The 19,336-nt window shown below is 46.6% G+C and overlaps 1 protein-coding gene across 5 annotated transcripts in view; it reads right to left on the reverse strand.

Moving 5' to 3' along the window:
* LOC115093130 (zinc finger protein 701-like) overlaps positions 1–19,336 on the reverse strand; it is a 135,775-nt gene that overhangs the window by 51,940 nt on the left and 64,499 nt on the right. The window contains exons 1-4 of one of the 5 annotated variants that reach the window (XM_029604869.1): positions 11,139–11,417; positions 9,842–9,968; positions 8,905–9,018; positions 8,454–8,567 (exon numbers count right to left, since the gene is read on the reverse strand). In XM_029604869.1, coding sequence (XP_029460729.1) covers positions 8,454–8,567; positions 8,905–9,018; positions 9,842–9,968; positions 11,139–11,162 — 379 coding nt within the window. In that variant the 5' untranslated portion in view covers positions 11,163–11,417. Of the gene's footprint in view, positions 1–8,453; positions 8,568–8,904; positions 9,019–9,841; positions 9,969–11,138; positions 11,419–19,336 lie in introns of those variants that run through there. The other 4 variants (XM_029604879.1, XM_029604860.1, XM_029604883.1 and 1 more) reach the window with 4 other exon arrangements.

Consider the following 19,336-nt stretch of genomic DNA (forward strand, 5'->3'; position numbering starts at 1 on the left):
ACTGCCAACATGGTCAGTAAGAAACCTTAGAAAACTCCGTCTTTTCTGGCAACAGATACAGCTTTGACATCGCTCTGCCAACCCTTAAGCTGGACAGTGGAGTGTCCCAGTCCCAAACTACCAAATTCTTCACTTTTGAACCGCAAACCATCCAAACACAGGATCTGATCTCTCCAGGTCAGACTCCTCCTGTGACCTTTGATCCCCAGTTCCTGAAGCACAGGCAGAATCAAAGGCCAAAGTTCCTCTCTTTGGAAAAGGCATACCACCTTGAGATTATCCTCCTCAGCAACCAGAACCTCCTCTGTTTCCTTGGCTGGGTCTGCCACATCCAGCATCTGGTCTGTACCTGGGGAATCCCCCATAGAAGCTTCTGGATCATCTGAGTCCTCAGTATCCACCTCAATTCCACCTGCCTGAGAGGGAAGACCCTGCACATGGCGAACACTCTGCGAATGCTTTCTTTTAACTTGCACAGAGTTCTTTACGGACCGGGTGTCACCCCTAGATCAAGACCTGGAACTAGCATCCTCTTCAGCTGCTCTTTCTGCTAAATAAGACTTATGCATGAGCAAAATAAACTCCAAGGGAAAATCCCCAAAATCCAAGCCTCCCCTATCCAAGGGAACATCTTCAAATTCAGATCCTCCCAGGAACAATCAACGAGAGATAGCTACGTGGTGATTCCCTGTCCTCCCCCATTGACACAGATGGCTCTGCCGAAGCACCTAAAATGGCTGTTATTCCCGTGCTGCTAACTGGAACCTGCCCAGCAAGTCTAGCCCCAGGAGACCCTTGCTGATTTAGCAGTGGTAGGAGCAGAGGAAAAAGTCCCCCCTGAAGTGCCTTCTCCACCTGTTACGCACCCCGAGCACAAGCCTACACGATTCAAGCGCAAACATGACCCGCCACAGGCATGGCAAGCCTTGCTGCGTGTCATTACCATGTAGCCGGGGATGTATGTTGCTACTCGTTGCACTGACTCACCCAAGGGAACCTGGAGAACAGCCATGTCCTCACATGCAAACTCAAACAGGAAAGTTGCTGCTACTATCAACCATGAACCCAGCCGCTGAGTAGGAAAAGCCTTATTCTTTTTTTTTTTTTAAACAACTTTACACAAACCACAGCAACTTAGCCCTGGAGATATGAAAGAAAAAAGGGATACTTCCCTGCTCCTCCAGGCTAACAGTGTTGAGCTGCTAGCGGGTCCCAAGGCTACCATGTGGGGATTGAGGGATCTGGATCACCAGATGTCCACCCCACTGACTTTAGGAGTGAGCCAGCAAAACAGGTCATAAATCCCCTGCTTGTCCACCTCAAACCAGGGAGGATGGCCCCACCAGGACCTCACAATCCTCTGGATGGAAATCTTCCATCTTTCCATCTAATACTTTTTTTTAAACTCTCCAGACTACAGGTTTTACACCATCTACCATCTGCTGGAGACAGAGAAATACGAGGGTGGCAGATGGTACATTAGGTTATATACAGTGTCAGTGCAACTTTCTCTATCTCCATCTGCTGGCAGGGATGCAAAACCCAGGTGTTATGACTTGTAGATGTGTGGGCCCTGGGCCAAGGTGAGAGATGGTACCGCCCACAGGGAGAAGCACTGTGAGCCTCACCATCGGGAGGCGCAGTCTCAGTGGACGTCAGACACAGCTGTGGAATAGAGTCTTTATTATAAAAGTAGCGAGGGGTGCAGAAGGAGGAGATAAGGTGCAGAAAAGGGGTATACCGAGAGGGAATGCCTCAGACGTGAATATCCGGTAATGGTCCACAGAGCGGGGTACACCGAAGTAGTCTCTCTGAAGTGGTGATGCGGTAGTGGCCTGCAGCGCAGGGTACACCGAAGGATTCCTCACTCAGAGAAGATGTAGTAGTGGCCCGGGTACGGGTACACCAGCGAGGAACCTGTAGCAATGATGTGGCAATGACCTGCAGCGCAGGGTACACCAAGGTGGCTCCTCACAAGTGCTGGCACGGTAGTGGCCCGAGGTACGGGGTACACCGGAGAGGGTCTCACAATAAAGCTTTCTCAGAAGTAGTCCGTGGAGTCAAGGTACTCACAGAGAGATAGTTCCAGAACAGGTCCTGGGGTACGGGAACAGACTGCAGTCCAAGGCAGAAGGCCCTCCGAGGAGCGGATAGCCAGAGACGAGGAAGGGCCCCCGAGGAGCGGGAACCAGAGCGTCTCATGCCGAAGTGCAGGAACTGGAACATGAAGTCCGTACATGAGAAGCAGATTCAGCAGTGAGGGAACTCCTTGCTAACTCGTTGATAGGCAGGACCAGGCAGCTTAAGCACAGCAGAGTGTAGACGTCATCTGGAGAGGACGCCCCCGAGGTTCCCGCCATGACGTGCTTAATACTGGCCTGTGCGCGCGCCTAAGTGACCCCATGAGCAAGATGGCGGTCGGCAGCCCACGCTGTCCCGAGAACACCAGGGAAGTCGGCGGTAGCTGGCGGAGGCCGCCACTTTCCCCAATGATGTCAGGGCTGCATAAAAAGAGGTGAGCATTAGTGGTCGCACCCTTCTGCGACCAACGAGCATAACACCAGGAGTCTGGAATGATCTGTGATATTACAGGAACAAAAATTAGCAGGTAAAAACCAAAAACAAAAAAATAAATATCAAACTGAATAAAAAAAAAAAAAAAAAGAACCAAATAAGAAAATTTTTTTTCTGGCTGCACATCCCTAAAGTGATGCATCCAGCACATAAAGAAAAATAATCCAAACTACAGGTACACATTGCTAGGTTCCCTGTTAGGAGTCACCACACAGGAAAAGGATCTTGGACAATAAGTTCAAATCCTCAACTCAGTGAGCAGCAGTGGTTAAAAAAGTCAACTATTTAATAATTTATTTTTTTTATAAGAACTTGATATTCCACCATTTCCTAAATAAAGGCCTAAGTACTTTAATACTGAGTACTTAAGTAATGGAGTACTTAAGCCAGTACTGAGTACTTAAGTAATGGAGACAGAGAGATAGGAGGTAGATTACAAGTATGTTCCTGGAGTTCAGTGGTGGGTGAAGACTAAAGTCCATGGTGTAAATAATGTGATCTAGGCTAGGTCTATCATCTTCTCAATAAGGGTCAGAATACAAGTAAAACCAAAGAGCTTTTGCTAATGGCAGGCACTTCATATTTTCAGTAAATTTTAGTAATTTTTATACCCCAATTAAGGGGTGAATTTTAAAAGCGTTGATCACACTAAACATAGAAATATAGAAATGACAACAGAAAAAGACCAAACGGCCCATCCAGTCTGCCCAGCAAGCTCCCACACTTATTTTCCCATACTTATCTGTTTCACTGATCACCAAGTTGAGGGCTCTTGTTGGTAACTGTTTGTTTCGAATTTCCTGCCAGCCCCTGCCGTTGATACAGAGAGTAATGTTGGAGCTGCATCAAAGGTGAATCATAAGGCCTAATGGTTAAGGGTAGTAACCGCCGCATCAAGCAAGTTATCCTGATGCTTGTTAACACAGACTGCACAGATCAATGCCTTGATGGATGTTGTCTGAATGTAAATCCTCTTTTCCACATTTCCCCCTGCCGTTGAAGCAGAGAGAAATACTATATATGTATTCAAAGTGAAGTATCAGGCTTAACTGGTTTAGGGTAGTAACCGCCGCAATAAGCAAGCTACCCCCACACTTATTTGTTTACGCAGACTATGTAGTTCAGTCCTTGTTGGTTGTTGTCTGAATGCAAATCCTCTTTTCCACATTTCCCCTTGCCGTTGAAGCAGAGAGCAATGTTGGAGCTGCATTAACCGTGTGAAGGCTTATTGAGTAAGGGTAGTAATCACCAGGTAATAGCCATCACCATTCCAGCAAGCCACCCCCTTGGCTCTTCTCTTCATTCCCATCCTCTAGCCTTTATGGATCCACAGTGTTTATCCCATGCCCCTTTTGAATTCCTTCACAGTTTTAGTCTTCACCACTTCCTCCGGAAGGACATTCCAGGAATCCACCACCCTCTCTGTGAAGAAATACTTCCTGACATTGGTTCTAAGTATTCCTCCCTGGAGTTTCAAATCGTGACCCCTAGTTCTACTGATTTTTTTCCAACAGAAAAGGTTTGTTGTTAACCATGGATCATTAAAACCTTTCAAGTATCTGAAAATCTGTATCATATCACTCCTGCTCCTCCTCTCCTCCAGGGTGTACATATTTAGGTTCTTCAATCTCTCCTTATAAGTAATTTTATGTAGACCCTCCAGCTTTTTGGTCGCCTTTTTCTGGACTGCCTCCATCCTGTCTCTGTCCCTTTGGAGACAGTCTCCAGAACAAAAGGTCCATATATGCAAGTAACTGGGCCGTGCATATTTTAAAAGACACAAATCACGCGTGTATATGAGCATACCCAAGCAAAAATAAAAGGGGTGAAGTTAGGGTCTGGCATGGGCAATCCAGGGCGGGGCTAAGAGTTATACATATCTACTAGATAAATGAAGCTTGACCGACGTGCCACAAATGCGCAGTAGAGAGCAACTCTACAGCGCATGCGCGGACAGCACGTCGGTCAGAGCTTGCCTATAACAAAAATGGCGTGGCGAGGAGCAGGAGCAGGAGCAGTAGCGGCGGCGAGGAGCAGAAGCAGTAGCAGCGGTGGCGCGCGCGAGGGAGGGAGGGGACCTCCCCCAGATATCTTCCGTCTGCGCCATCCAAAGAGATTGTGAATGAGCTGAGAGGGGAGGGGATTGAGGGAGGAGGGAGTGACTGAGGGGAGGGGGGAGGGAGGAGAGAGGGAGGGGGAGGAGGAGAGAGTGAGGGGAGAGGGATGGAGAGAGTGAGGGGAGGGGGAGGTGGGAGGGAGACTAGAGGGTGAGGGAGAATGAGGGGGGAGGGGGGAGGGAGGAGAATGGGGGGAGGGGGAGAATGAGGGGAGGGAGGGAAGAATGAGGGGTAAGAAAATGGACTGAAAAAAAAATGTTAATGTAGCCCGTTGTTACGGGCTTAACGGCTAATAAATCCATATTTTAAAACTGGCAGCCATAGCACTCAATGAGCTGTTAGTCACGCATGTATACTTCTGTTCCTGATGAGGTGCAAGTCTTCATAAATCTCTGTTTAGGCCTAAAAGGACCAGGTGAGGGGTCTGAGTCAACTGGGGGGACTGCAGGCTGAAGAACCAGAGGGGTCTGGATGACCTCAAGATGGACTGGATAAACTGGTAAACTAATTAGTAAAACTGAGAATGGCCTTCACACAAGCAAGTTTTAAATCTGTTTACCTGTGCGCATTAAAGCTGACAAAGCCCTAAGGAAGCAATGTGAAATACGTTTGCTCAAGTAAAATTAGGAGCACACATACGTACGTATTTTAAATCATATGCGTGTAAATGTGCATATAATTTAAAATTCTAGCGTATCTGCGTGTATGTGCACCTGCGCGTTCATTTTAAAGTTACTGCATCTATGTTTTGTTATCACAACTTCACTGCACCACCCCTCCCAAAATCATTACTGTGCCATCGCGGATTGTGATCCCTTCCAAAATCCCCCTCAACAAGTTTCATGAGCTTTCTCGCTAAACTTTGACCTGGTGGCATTCTCCAGTTTTGGTTCTTGCTATGCAAACGGAACCTTCCAACCCTCTTTTTTGTTTTACTAGCAGTGACTGGGGATTGCAGTTACTTCCTGGGTATGGCATTTGTTACTGGCCAGTGCCCACGAGTAGTCCTGGCATGCCCGCACCATGCACTTGCAGCAGATGTAGTGGGCCCCAGCTGCCCAGCAGAAGATGCTACCGCTGACGATGGTGGGGATGGCAGCAACTCCCCTTTTCTACTCCACCAGGCTCTGCAAGGGCATCAGAATGTTAGGAATTATTTGAAAAGGAATGGAGAACAAAACTGTGGCGATCCGGCCCGTGGCTGGGGCCATGAGCCGCCTCTCATCTCCTTTTTTCTTCTTTTCCCGCGGCCCGGAGGCCGCCGACCTGCTCCTCACGCGGCTGGTGCCGCGCTGCTGCACTCCATGCGGCCCGGAGCCCGCAGACACGCCCCTCATGCGGCTGGTGCTGCGCTGCCACATCCCTTGCAGCCAGAAGGCCACCAACGCGCTTCTCACGCGGCCCAGAGGCCGCCATAGTTAACTTGTGCCCTCCGTGGGCAGGGCCTGTCATCCCCGGGCTTTCCTGTGCCTTGAAGCTGCCTCCGGTCCACCCTCTGAGGCAGGAGAGCGCCTCCGACATCAGGGCCTGGTTCGCGGCCCAGCTCCTGCTTCACCTTCAGTGGCAGGGACACCGCTTTCCATGGTCCTGCCCCTTCTTCCTAAGGGGTGAGGCCGCACCTCCTCTCCCTTCTTAAAGGGCCAGCAAGGGAGTGGTGCATTTCTGACATCATCCTGGGAGCCGCCTCTCTAGCAGTATAAAAAGCTTCAGTCTTCACTTCAACCTTGCCTTCACAAGGAGCCAGTCCTCCTTAGGACTCTCGTCTTCCAGCTTCTCAAGGCTTCCGTTCTATGTGGGATCCCGTGTCTTTATCTAAATGTTCCTGGTTCCTTGGTCTCTCGTCTTGTCAAGCTTCTGTGTTCCAGATGTTCCGACCTTCATGACTTCACATCCTGATCTTCATTGCCAGGTGTCTTCACATAACCTGACCTTTATTTCCTGATGCCTTCTTACCTAATCTTCTTCTCCAGAGGTCTCCAGAGGTCTTCACGTATCCTGTCTTCATGTATCCTGATCTCCATGTCCTCGGCAACACAACCTCCTGAAGCTCCCGGCTTTTAATCCTCCTTGCACCGAGTCTCGCCTCAGTGTTTCTTCACAGAGTCCTGCCTCTGTGATTCTGGCTCCGAGTCCCGTCTCTGGATCTTCGGAGTCTATTGTGCCTGCCTCTGTTTTCACAAATGAACTCTGCTTTAAAACCTGTTCTGTTGGCTTGGTCCGCGTCTGGCCTTGATTGGCTGTGGAGGGCGCACCTCGGAGTAGGCCTCACCGGAGTCTTCGTCCTGTATCTTCTAGCAGTCTGTAGTGGGAACCATCAGCGTAGTCCGCAACACAGTCAGGCTTGGCTGTGTAGGACGCGTGGTGTGGCAGTATCTACACAGTATTGTGGACACTGTGGCTCTTTTGGAGTCCTCCTATTTTCAACCAATTCTGAGTCTTCTCAGACCTTCTCTTCAATCTTCCGGAGTCCTCCTTTTTACCTGAGTCCCATCTCAGACCACCTTCTTCAACCTAAGTCCCGTCTCAGATCACCTTCTTCAATCAATCCATCTGAGTTCTGTCTCAGACCACCTTCTTCAATCAACCCATCTGAGTCCCGTCTCAGACCACCTTCTTCCTTCAACCCATCTGAGTCCCGTCTCAGACCACCTTTTTCCTCCAACCAACCTGAGTCTCGTCTCACCTTCAACCAGCCTGAGTCTCGTCTCGTCTTCTTCAACTAACCTCAGTGGGGAACCAGTAGCGTGGTCCGCAACCAGCCCTGCCTTGGCTGTGTAGGGCACAAGATGTGGCAGTATCGATTCAGTCTCCTCAATTAACCTGAGTCTTCGTCTTCTTCGTGTCGCCCTCACATCTCCAGTCTTCAAGTCTCGTCTTCGTTTGATGCCTTCCTCCTTCAACTACTGTCCGTCCTGTCGCAGTTGCTGCTCCAATGTGGCAGATCTGAAAGGGCTATCGAGTGGTCGGAGGACTACTCCAGAGACCAACATTGCGTTGTTGGGTCTCTTTTGCTGCGTACAGGTTCAGCAGAGGCCAGGGCTCTACTTCCAATACTTCTAGCAACACCAGCCTATACTTGGACACTCTTTACCTGCCTCGGCACTTGCTGGAGCTCCTCTGCAGCTGCGTTGTGGCCCAGGGGAACACAATTTCTCAGGAATGGAACCGCCTCCAGCGATTCCACAACAAAAACTGAGAATATCATAATGCCTCTGTATAGATCTGTAGTGCAACTGCATCTTAAGTACTGCGTTCAGTTCTGGTCACTCTGGCTCAAAAAAGATATAATGAAACTAGATTTGCTGGATACTTCCTAGAGGTCCAGATTGGCTACTGGTGGAGACAAGATGCTGGATCCGATGGACTCTTGGTCAGACCTAGCATCCTCAATTCAGTCAGTGAGCAGCAGTGGTTAAAAAAACCCAACTATTTATTAATTAATTTATTTATAAGCACTTGATATTCCATCTTTTCATAAATGTAGTCCACAGCAGATTACATAAAGGAATAAGACACTTGAGTACTTAGGTAATGGATATATAGAAAAATGAAGTAGACTGCAAGTTCTGTGTTGCTGGAGATCAGTGACTGATGAGGACTAAATTCCATGGTGTAAACAATATAATCTTAATCTTAACTTACATTTTTATTCTCCTTCTGACCTTGTTTCACCAATGTCACTTGTTAAGGATAGTCCCTACCCCAGAGAACTTACTGTATAATCTAAAGTGATGTAAAGAAGTTTAAGATATGTATTCTTGCCTGTTTCAGGAGGGTAGATTCCATCAGTTGTCTCTGATTCAGGATGATTTATGAATGGTAGATCTTGCTCTTGTTTGACACTCAGTGAGTACACAGATGTTACAACTGGGAGGCCTGTTATAAGAAAAGAAGTATGTCTAGGAGGATTTAATGAAGACCGGCTAATAATATACTAGGGAATGGATTTTAAGTCTCCAAAGATTTGATGCTAATGGCCCATCTCCTGTGATTTTAACCTGTTATTTTTGTTAGACTTTTCTATTATTTTATTTGGTATTACATGTTCCATGTTCTTTGTACTCGCCACAAGGCGACAGTTCAGTTTTTCATGTAAACCGGTGCAATATGTATCCTATACAGAAACATCGGAATATAAAAATGAAAAATAAATAAATAAATAATAAATGAATCTGAAAATGCAAAGTCCTTTAAATCTCAAACATTTACTTACTAATGGTGGGGTCGTTCATGTTTTCTTTTCCTTCCCACTCAAAATGTTGAATGAAATACTTCTCATCATCCTTTTTAATCTTGAATATTATGTCAGGATTAACAATTGAATAACCTATTAATAAAAATAGCAAATTATATTTTAAATGTGAACTTGTTTTCATGGAGAACAGTATGAGTGTGTGTGTGTTTATATCTTTGTGTTTGTATTTAAGAACAAAAGAACATAAGAACATGCCATACTGGGTCAGACCAAGGGTCCATCAAGCCCAGCATCCTGTTTCCAACAGTGGCCAATCCAGGCCATAAAAACCTGGCAAGTACCCAAAAACTAAGTCTATTCCATTTGTGTGACAAAATCTTGGTACGACAAGTCAGTTGCAGCCTGCCACTTGATTAACCCAAGTCCTGGGATATAAAGATTATTCTGAGGAAGAATGAGGATATTTGACCTGTGGAATGTAGTTACCAAATGGAAAGACTACTTGGTGTCTCACCCGGTCGTCTAAAATTATCTAGCTCACAGCTAACATATCAGGCCCTCACACAGAAGTTGCTGCTCTTAGGTGGGAATTGGAGAGGTAAATCCACCTTCTGTTCCTCTGTACCAGCTTTTGTTGTAGAGAGGAGACAGATTCTAGCTGATCTTATATGAAGGCTTGGGTTTAACAAGCAAGTTTTATCCTACACGAGCACAGAGCAGTATAGTTTGCCAGGCCAGCAAATTATAGCTGGCCTGGCAAACCAGCAGCCATGGTGTCTTTTACTGAGCCCTGGAAAGCCACAGCAGCTCCTGTTGTACTTGGAATAGTATCAGAAACCAGACCCAAAATTTTAGTAGACATTGGACCTGGCACTTGGGATTTTTCCAGCCATAACATGGCAACACCAATTCTGCAATGTGTTTGAGTAGCAGATGGTAGAGAAGGCATATTTACCTCGTGACATCAGAAAGCCATGAATCTCCTTGATGACTTTCTTGTACAGTTCCTTCTGCCATTCTCCCAGAATGTCCCACTCCACTTCTAAGAAATATGCAGCAACATCACTGAATGTGATCAATGCCTGGAACAGCAAACAGGACACCTTCAGCCTCTTTCCCTCCAGCTTCATTATGGTGTGTGTATAATAAAGTTTATTATATGGTCTTTATCAGTTAGATCAGCTCCCCAGTAAATTATAGCCTGAAGAGACCTCTTAAATATTCAGTATTTTGTGAAGATTGATTGGCCTACAGACAAACACTGGAAATCTCTGGGTGTCCGTGGATTCAGTTGGAAGGAGGAGGAAACAATATCAGCACATGATGGCCAGAAAAATCAATTTGTGAGGGTTGGATGAAGAAGGCAGCAACTGCAGCAGTAGCAATTCAACTGGTGGGAGAACAAAAGTGGTTGAAGGCAGGAAAATGAAGAGTGCTGGGGTAGAATATGAGGAGAAGGGAGGGACTGTGATAGAGGGCCAGTGTGCTCATGATTTTACAGAGAGAAAGTTGGCATTCACTCATCCACCCTGCTAATCTCAGGATGACCATCAGCATAGATGCTGGAAAGGGATGGGCCATAGGGACCATGGCCCCATCAAAATCTGACCCTTCCTGCAAAATCACTGCAGAAGATAAGAACATAAGAGATTGCCATGCTGGGTCAGACTAAGGGTCCATCAAGCCCACCATCCTGTTTCCAACAGAGGACAAACCAGGCCACATGAACCTGAGCCGGTGGACAGGTAGCAGTTTTTTGACTGCAGGAAAAGGAGTTGTGATGTTTCAGCTACACCTTCCACCTTTGCAGCTCTGGGCCTGAGTGCTTTGAACTGCATGGGAATCTGTATAGCTGCATTGTTCAAAGCAGCAGTGGGGCCAGGCAGCAGAGGAGGATGTGGTTCCCCTCCTCCTGGCTCTGATCAGTGGGGAAAGGGATCCTAGATGGGAAGAAAGGGAGGTGAGGCAGGGCAAGACAGAGATAGAGGAAGGAGGATTGGAGGAAGAGAGCAAGAGGAGATGGGGCAGGAGAAAAGAGAGGGAGGAAGTGGGAAAAAGAAAGGGAGTGGACCTTTGTTGGCTTATCCATCTCCATCCCTTCCCCAGGCATTCCGCTGCCCTGGTGACCAGAACTCAAGCTTTGCCGGGTGGGAAAATATCTTTGTTTTGTGCTACGAGGAGGAAAGTGCTGCACCGGGAAACGTTTTAAGCGCTAGTGCTTTGAATGCACAGGATAGAGAAGACTTTCTCACCGGATCAGGATCTCGATCGGCCATTTCCCTACTGTCTTCGCCTTGCTTAGGGTGGATGCAGGCTGGAGATTTGGTTTGGCTTTGCTTTTTCTCGGCAGACGCTGGTTAAAGATGACTAAGGCGGAGGCTGAGTTGATTCCTGCGAGTCTCAGATGAAGTCCCTCCTCTCCCGAGCCTCCGTAGAGCGGAGAAAGACAGATCTGGGGCTCGCAGGGGATTTCCGATCCCGGGGAGAGCAGCGCTGCAGACACCGAGGAAGATTAAAAACCGCCGCCGGAGCACGTGCGAGGCTCTGCAGAAGAGGTCACGCGGAGAGGGGGAGGAGAGTCCCGCCTTCTTAAGGTGGATCGGTAGCGATACCCCACGGCTCTAGGACTCGGATGAACAGGTCAGGGTCTTGGTTTACTGCTGTTGCGCCACTCAAACGTGTCCTCTTTGGCTCATTTTCCTGACCTCATAAATAATAACCAATCTGGTAGCAAACGGGATAAAAAGGAGGACCAAATCACGTTTCCAGGATGACCCCCAAACTGTCCGGTAACCCGGGGGCGCTCACTATGTAATTATATAGATATTTTTCTTGTGTAATTGCAAAGAGCTAAAAACATTTATTGTAAAGCAATGACAAAAAAAAAAAAAAAAAAACCAAAACATGGAATATAATAAACAGATGGCAAAATAGCTTTGCTGCCCCCAGTTCTGGAGATTTGTGTTTGTTTTTGAATTCCCGGTCGAACTGGCTGCCCATAAACCCCGAACGTCATCTGCCAACGTGATGCGGTCACATGACCGGTCCACCATAATGTGTAGCTCGGTTGCTATGGTAGCCAAGTTTCACATGTTGGAAGAATGTATTTGTGCAAATTACATATATATTACACATAATAAGCCTCAGTGCCATGACACTGACAAGCCTCTACAGCCTAAATACCAGCAAGAGGTACCTCATAGATTTCTTATGCCTTAGAAAATTCTTTGTGCCCTGGGCTATTCTAGTTTTCAGATATTTTATCCCTAAATCCTGTAATTTAATCATAAAACAAGCCAGTTTAAAGGTGACACACGAGCCTATAAGAACATAAGAACATGCCATACTGGGTCAGGCCAAGGGTCCATCAAGCCCAGCATCCTGTTTCCAACAGTGGCCAATCCAGGCCATAAGAACCTGGCAAGTACCCAAAAACTAAGTCTATACCATGTTACTTTTGTAACCGTCTCTAAAAGTCAGTAAGGAGGTCCAGACAACTGATCCGTAAAGATAGACTTTTATTGCCAGCAAGATGCAGCTAAGACAAAGGCTCAGTACAACTGCATGCCACGCCCCCTTAGGAGCAAACTTTTATGCACTTTACAACTCTTATCTTTCACACATGCGTTCTGGTTTTGCTGAACAAACAATTTACAAACTGCTGAACAAGCATTAGCTAGCGTGGTCCTCTAGTAGGTGTAGCTTATGATCAGACCATCTTCAGCCCACGTGGCAGGGCCATAATATTGTACAATTCGTTCTGGAGGCCATTCCTGGTCCTTCCAGTCTCCAATAGAAACTTTACTATTTCTACGACGTTTGTTCGGTTTCATGGGACTGTACACCGGGACTCCTAACGTTTCTCCAGCAGTGATTGGTAAGAGAAAGAAGCTTGGTCGGATTGTTGCCAAAAAACAGGTGCCATACCAGTATGTGGATAACTGTTCATAAGCCCTTCGCCCGCAAACAAAATAATATCCATCTGGAGCGGCGAAGGTGGTAGTGGGCAGTCCTGCAGCAGACCATGTTTTGTTTAAAGTTAATTCAGTCCAAAAGGTAGTGGGCATGGTTGAATTGTCAGTTTGCCACCATGTGTGGTTGGTGAGGTTAGCAGTGAGAACCCCGGTACATGGGGAGTTTCCAACAGGTACAGTATATATACGTGAATGTTGTCGAGATATACATCGTCTGCCAATTACATCAGTCTGGAGAGCCCACTCATATGGATTGGTTTTCCGCTTATAAGTTACGGTTGTATTCAGGATATCGAGGTCATGTTGGAATATCTCCTTGGCTTCCCAGGGCCATTGCTCTCCTGTCTTTGTACCTCCACATACAAAACAATTTTTAACTTCCAGAGAGAGAGCTATATTTTCAGCCAAATTCACGAACATATTCTTTGCTTGATGTGAAAATGTGTGTTTTTGCAATTCTTCGGTAACATGGGATATCTCATCAAAGAAGGATTGATAACCAACCACAGTGGTCTGGTGTATGATTGGACGGGGTTTGTCTCTTCGCTGTGTGATGGTAATGTAAGTCATGGGGTCTTTTCCAGTTCCGTCGATACCAAATCCCCAAGTATCTTGCCATGGAGATCCTTCACTTCTTATTGGCCATTGCAATGCCACAATGTTTCCAGTTACTTCAGTTAATCTGCCTATTCCGTGGCAGCCATGGTAACCCCCTCCAGTGTAGTCGCAGACCAGTGCCCAACCGGACAGAGTCAGGTCCCCTCCACATGGTAACCAGCTAGATGGATTGGCTGCTCGATTGTAGGGGCAGAGGTATTTATGGTTGTAAACGTATGAAGCTTTCCAGGATTGAGAACCACAATGGAGTGCGTTTGGATGTTTACCAATTGCATCACATGCATCGAAGGTAATGGTAACGCTAGATCCGCCTCCCATAAGGATCTTAGTTGAGTTGATGTAGTACAAGATCCCTTTTCCTTCCGGGATAATGCTGGAAGTATAACTCTTTGGCAACCCGGCAGTGAGAGTAATGTTATAGTACTTGGGAGTGGTTGGTGTATGACAAATGACTTTGTCACCCTCTAGACATCGATGGAACGACTGATATCCTTGAGTTGTGTTCAGTGCACAAGCAGGTTGTGTTGCACACGAAGTAGGAGGTTGAGATTGGTGGATGATGGTAGAGACAATTTGAAATCCATCCTGAGTTGTAGTACGTATTAGTTTGATACACTCTGTACAATTCTTGCTCAGAGGCAGAATAAGAGATGTAGTTGATGTGCAGGAGATCAGTAGTAAAATCTGTAGAAGTCTTGTCAGCTGGAGGTACCAGTTTGGACTGAGGCGACTTCCCATATTCAGAATTTTTGGAGTAGGACAATTGATGTCATAAGGTATCGAGTCTGAAAGGAAGGAAAGAAAGAAATGTACACATTAATATTCTTTAGTAAATTATTGAAGTCTTCTACCCAGGACTAACACTGTGCCTGCCTTGAGTGAACTTCAATTTGTGGTCTCCAATCCTGGAGACTTGCCAATTAGAGGCAGCTGGTTTCAGTCGAGTCCAGTGAATCCATGAAGGGCATCCGGAGACTTTCACAGCTGTGGGAGTGGTTAATAACACAGTATGTGGCCCCTTCCATCGAGGTTTGAGGAAGTCTGATTCATCCCAGTCCTTCACCCAAACAGAATTTCCGATTTGGAATGGATGAGTCGGGGTTAGCAAGACTAGTGGTTCAATATCGCATGTATAGTTCTGGATGGCGATGACTGTGTTATGTAGTCCTTTAAGTTGATTACTAAGAGACAGCTCTCCTTGTATCTGCAGTGATTCAGGAAAAGATGGAAGGGGTGGAGGTCTTGCATACATCATTTCATAAGGTGTTAGACCAGACTTTCTTGGACTACATCGGATATGTAGTAAAGCTAAAGGTAGGATGTCTGGCCATTTAGTCTTTGTTTCTTGGCACAGCTTAGCCATCTGATTTTTCAGAGTTCTATTAGCTCGTTCAACAGCTCCGCTGCTCTGAGGTCTCCACGCACAGTGCAGATGCCATTTAACACCCCGAATTCAGCTCAATTGTTGTGTAATTTCGCTGGTGAAAGCTGGTCCATTGTCTGAATTGATTTGCCTTGGTAATCCGTATCGTGGTAAGATTTGATGAAGGAGTAAAGACACCACTTCTTTGGCAGTTTCAGTTCTTGTAGGTATGGCTTCGATCCATCCAGTATAAGTACAGACGGCTACCAACATTGCTTTGTATCCTTTTGAGGGAGTCATGTGGGTGAAGTCGATTTGACAAACTTGAAATGGTGTAGTTCCTCGTAGGATATGTCCGGGGGCAGGACCAGGTCCATTTCTGGGATTGTTTCTTGCACACGTGACACATTGATTGATTGCATGTTTGGTCAATTGAGTGATTCTGTTGATGTAATACGTTTTCCCCAATAGCTTCGTTAACGCATCTCGACCAAGATGGGTTTTGTTGTGGGCTTCCTTAACTATAGTCCATGATAATGCTTCAGGTATCCATACTCGATCATCTTGCAGAATCCACCAACCATTCTGCTGGCGAAACTGCTCAGTTTGTGCCCAATCATTTTCTTCCGTAGAGTAGGCTGGGATTTCAGTTGGGAATTGTAGAAGTGGACACGTTGTAGCTGGGGTGTGTGATAAATGTGCACGTGCTGCTGCTTTCGCTGTTTTGTCTGCCCATTGGTTTACTTTTGCAATGGGATCTGATTTCCCTGTGTGGGCTTTACAATGCATAACAGCTACTCTTTTCGGTGCCCATACGGCATTTAACAATTGATGTATCTCAGATGCATTAGTTAGTTGCTTCCCTTCAGCAGTTAGGAATCCTCGTTCCTTGTATAAGGCTCCATGTACTTGGATGGTAAGGAAAGCATATTTAGAATCAGTATAGATGTTTACAGTTTGTCCTTTTGCCAACTGCAGAGCTCGAGTAAGAGCGATGAGCTCAGCCTTTTGCGCTGATGTTCCCGGGGGTAGGGGCTCAGCTTCGATGATGTCATCTTCAGAAACCACAGCATAGCCAGCTACCCGAAGTCCATTTATAACCTGGCTACTCCCATCAGTGAATAAAGTCCATGCTCCTTGCCAGGGCTGGTCGCGCAGATCAGGTCGGCTGGAATGTACTGTAGCCATGATTTCCTCACATTTATGAGTAACTGGAGTGGGAATGGGGAGTAAGGTTGCAGGATTCAAATTCTTACTGTCTTGTATTTGAATTTCGGGAGTTTCACATAACAGAGCTTGATACTTTACAAGACGTGAATTAGTCATCCATTTTGGTCCATGGGTTTCTAGCAGTCCTTGAATGGTGTGGGGAGTCGTTACGTTCAGGGTTTGACCAAAAGTTAATTTGACTGCTTCTGGAATTAGTAAGCATGCAGCTGCAATGCTTCGAAGACAACCTGGCCATCCTTTTGCAACATTGTCCATTCCTTTTGACAGATATGCAACAGGTCGTTCCCACGAGCCTAGAGTTTGAGTCAATACCCCAATGGCCATTCCTTTCTTTTCATCGATGAATAGATGAAATGGTTTCATTACATCAGGCAACCCTAGAGCAGGGGGTTCAATCAAGGCGTCTTTCAGTTGACGTAAGCTTGCTAGCTCGTGTCCTTCCCATTGAAAAGTTTGAGACTCTGCTTCCTTTCCCCGTAATTTGTCGTACAGGGGTTGGGCAATAACTGCATAGTTAGCAATCCACAGTCTACAGTATCCTGCAGCTCCAAGGAACGCTCGGAGCTCTTTCTTGCAAGTGGGTACAGGTTGACCTCGTATTGAACTAGTACGAGAGATTCCAAGACAACGAGTGCCTTCACGAATTTGGAAGCCCAAATATTCCACTTCCAACTCACAAATTTGCGCCTTCTTTTTACTTGCACGGTATCCTTTCGAGTACAACGTCTTTAGCAAGTGGAGGGTGGCTACTGCACATTCAAGATACGTTTCTCGAAACAACAGAAGGTCGTCCACATACTGTATTACTGGCCCATACATGACTTGGTACATCTTCAAGTCTTTTGCCAGTTGCTCACCAAACAGCGTAGGTGAGTGCTTGAACCCTTGAGGCAAGCGAGTCCATGTGTACTGCTGCTTTATTCCAGTGTGCGCATTTTCCCATGTGAAGGCAAAAATCTTCTGACATTCCTCCGCTACTGGAACGGAGAAGAAGGCATCTTTGAGATCAATGACACTGTACCACTTTGACGCAGGAGAGACTTGAGCCAAGATTGAATATGGATTTGGTACGAGGGCTACTAGATCTGCTACTTGATTATTCACTTTCCGTAGATCCTGTACTGGTCGGTAATCAGTAGAACCAGGTTTCTTTACGGGCAACAAAGGAGTGTTCCACGCAGATCGGATTCGCCGGAGAATGCCCAAATCATACAGTCTCTGTAGATGTATCTGGATTCCTTGCCTGGCCATATATGGAATGGGGTATTGAGGTTGATTGATCACCTGTGCATTCTGTTTCATCTCGATCCAAACAGGGGTAGCATTGACGGCTATTCCTCCCGGGTTCTGTTCAGCCCACACTTTGGGCACGCTATCCATTAGTTGTCTTCGTTTTTCGTTGAGAAGGGTGTTATCTTTATATCGGTGTTCAGTGATTTGCTCAACTACGGGGAGATGTAGTCTCCATTCCTCCTGGAGTGGACAAATGAGGGAGACTGGATTATCAGCGAAAGATGCCTTGATTTCGCCAGTGGATTCGAATTGTAAATTAGCTCTTAATTTACAAAGGAGGTCTCTCCCTATGAGTGGTACTGGGCATCCTGGGACATAAAGGAATTGGTGGGACACTAATTGTCCTCCTACTCGAACCTGTCTTTTCTGGAGAAAGGGAGCAATTAGTGGTTTTCCAGAAGCCCCAACTATAGAAATATTCTTTGAAGTGGGCGTGGTGATAGCGGTGGTCATTACAGATCTTTGTGCCCCCGTGTCTAGTAATCCCTTGAATGTTTCATTTCCTACTTTTATTTCCACCAAAGGATCAAGGGGAAGGTTTCCCTTGTCTAGTCATGCTTCACTGTCTTCGCCGGAAGTTTCTCCCACGGCCATTTGCCATTCCGCTTCCTTAGGTTTGGACGGAGTATATCCTTCTTGTTTTGCTTGCAAAGCCTCCGGGCACTCAGACTTCCAGTGTCCTTCTTGTTTACAGAATGCACATTGATTGGTTCCTAATGGCATTCTTCCACCTCTAAACGATCCTCCTCTATTTGCTCGTCCTCTTGGCGGCCCTCTAGAGGGCGCCCTGCCTCTTCCTCGGGGTCCAGTATATCCTTGATGGTGCCTGGACGAATTCCCGAAATTAGTTTCTTCCAACGCTGCGGCTAACAGACTGACACTTTCTCTTAACTTTCTACTTTCTTTCTTGCCTACGTCAGGTTCTCGATTTACATAGACTTTATCGGCCATGGCTTTTAATTGGCTGATAGACATTCCCTCGAATCCTTCCGATTTCTGTAACTTCCGGCGAATGTCTGGACAGGATTGTCCGACGAAGCTCATCACTATGATGGATTGATTTTTGGAGTCCTCTGGATCAAATGGACTGTATTGTCGGTATGCGTCCATCAACCGTTCCAAAAAGTTTCCGGGGGTCTCGTCTCTCCTCTGCACCACGTCTTGGATTTTTCCCATGTTCACGACTTTCTTCTTCCCTTTCTTCAAAGCTTCAAGAAACGCGGTTTGATAAGCAGCGATGCGCTCGCGCCCTGCTGCAGTCTGGAAATCCCAGTTGGGATCGGCAACCGGGGCTTGTGCTTTCACTGCTTCATCAGGATTACCATCCGCCCCAGCTCCTAATCGAGCTGCCTCCTCCAGATTTAATTGTATTTGTCGGCATTCTTCAGTGGTGAAAAGAATGGAGGCTAAATGCCGAATGTCAGCCCAGTTGGGGTTATGGGCTGCAAAAATTCCTCGTAAAAATCTATCATCTGATCTGGCTTATCAGCGTAAGAAGGGCCAAGTTGTTTCCAGTTAAAAAGATCACTGGATGTAAAAGGTATGTAAGTAAATAACTTTATTGTTTGCGTAGTGCAATATTCATTTTCTTCAGTCGGGACCACGGGAACTACAGTGGATGTTTCCCGGATTGGTAGTTGCAAACTTGCGGCTTGGGTTTTACTGCGAGTGCTGTCTGCCACGGACGACTCGCCGCCGTCTTCAGCTTTTGCTGCCGCCCCTTCAAGCCGTACTTCGGGAATCGGTGCTACTCTAGGATCGGCTTGTGCACTGGCGGGGGCTGAGGGACCAGGTGGCGCAGGATACAATTGAGGACAACTAGGGGCATATGGTGGCGGCAAGAGATGTTCCGCATCGGACAGTACTGCGGGCGGCAGGGGTTTAACTTTTTTTTCTTGAGTCCGTGAATTCCCTTGCACTACAAATATGGTCGCCGCAGATGACGCCTGCTCTTTGGTTCCCAATATGGCTG

Source organism: Rhinatrema bivittatum, chromosome 1 (genome assembly GCF_901001135.1).
Source record: "Rhinatrema bivittatum chromosome 1, aRhiBiv1.1, whole genome shotgun sequence".
Lineage (NCBI taxonomy): Eukaryota > Metazoa > Chordata > Amphibia > Gymnophiona > Rhinatrematidae > Rhinatrema > Rhinatrema bivittatum.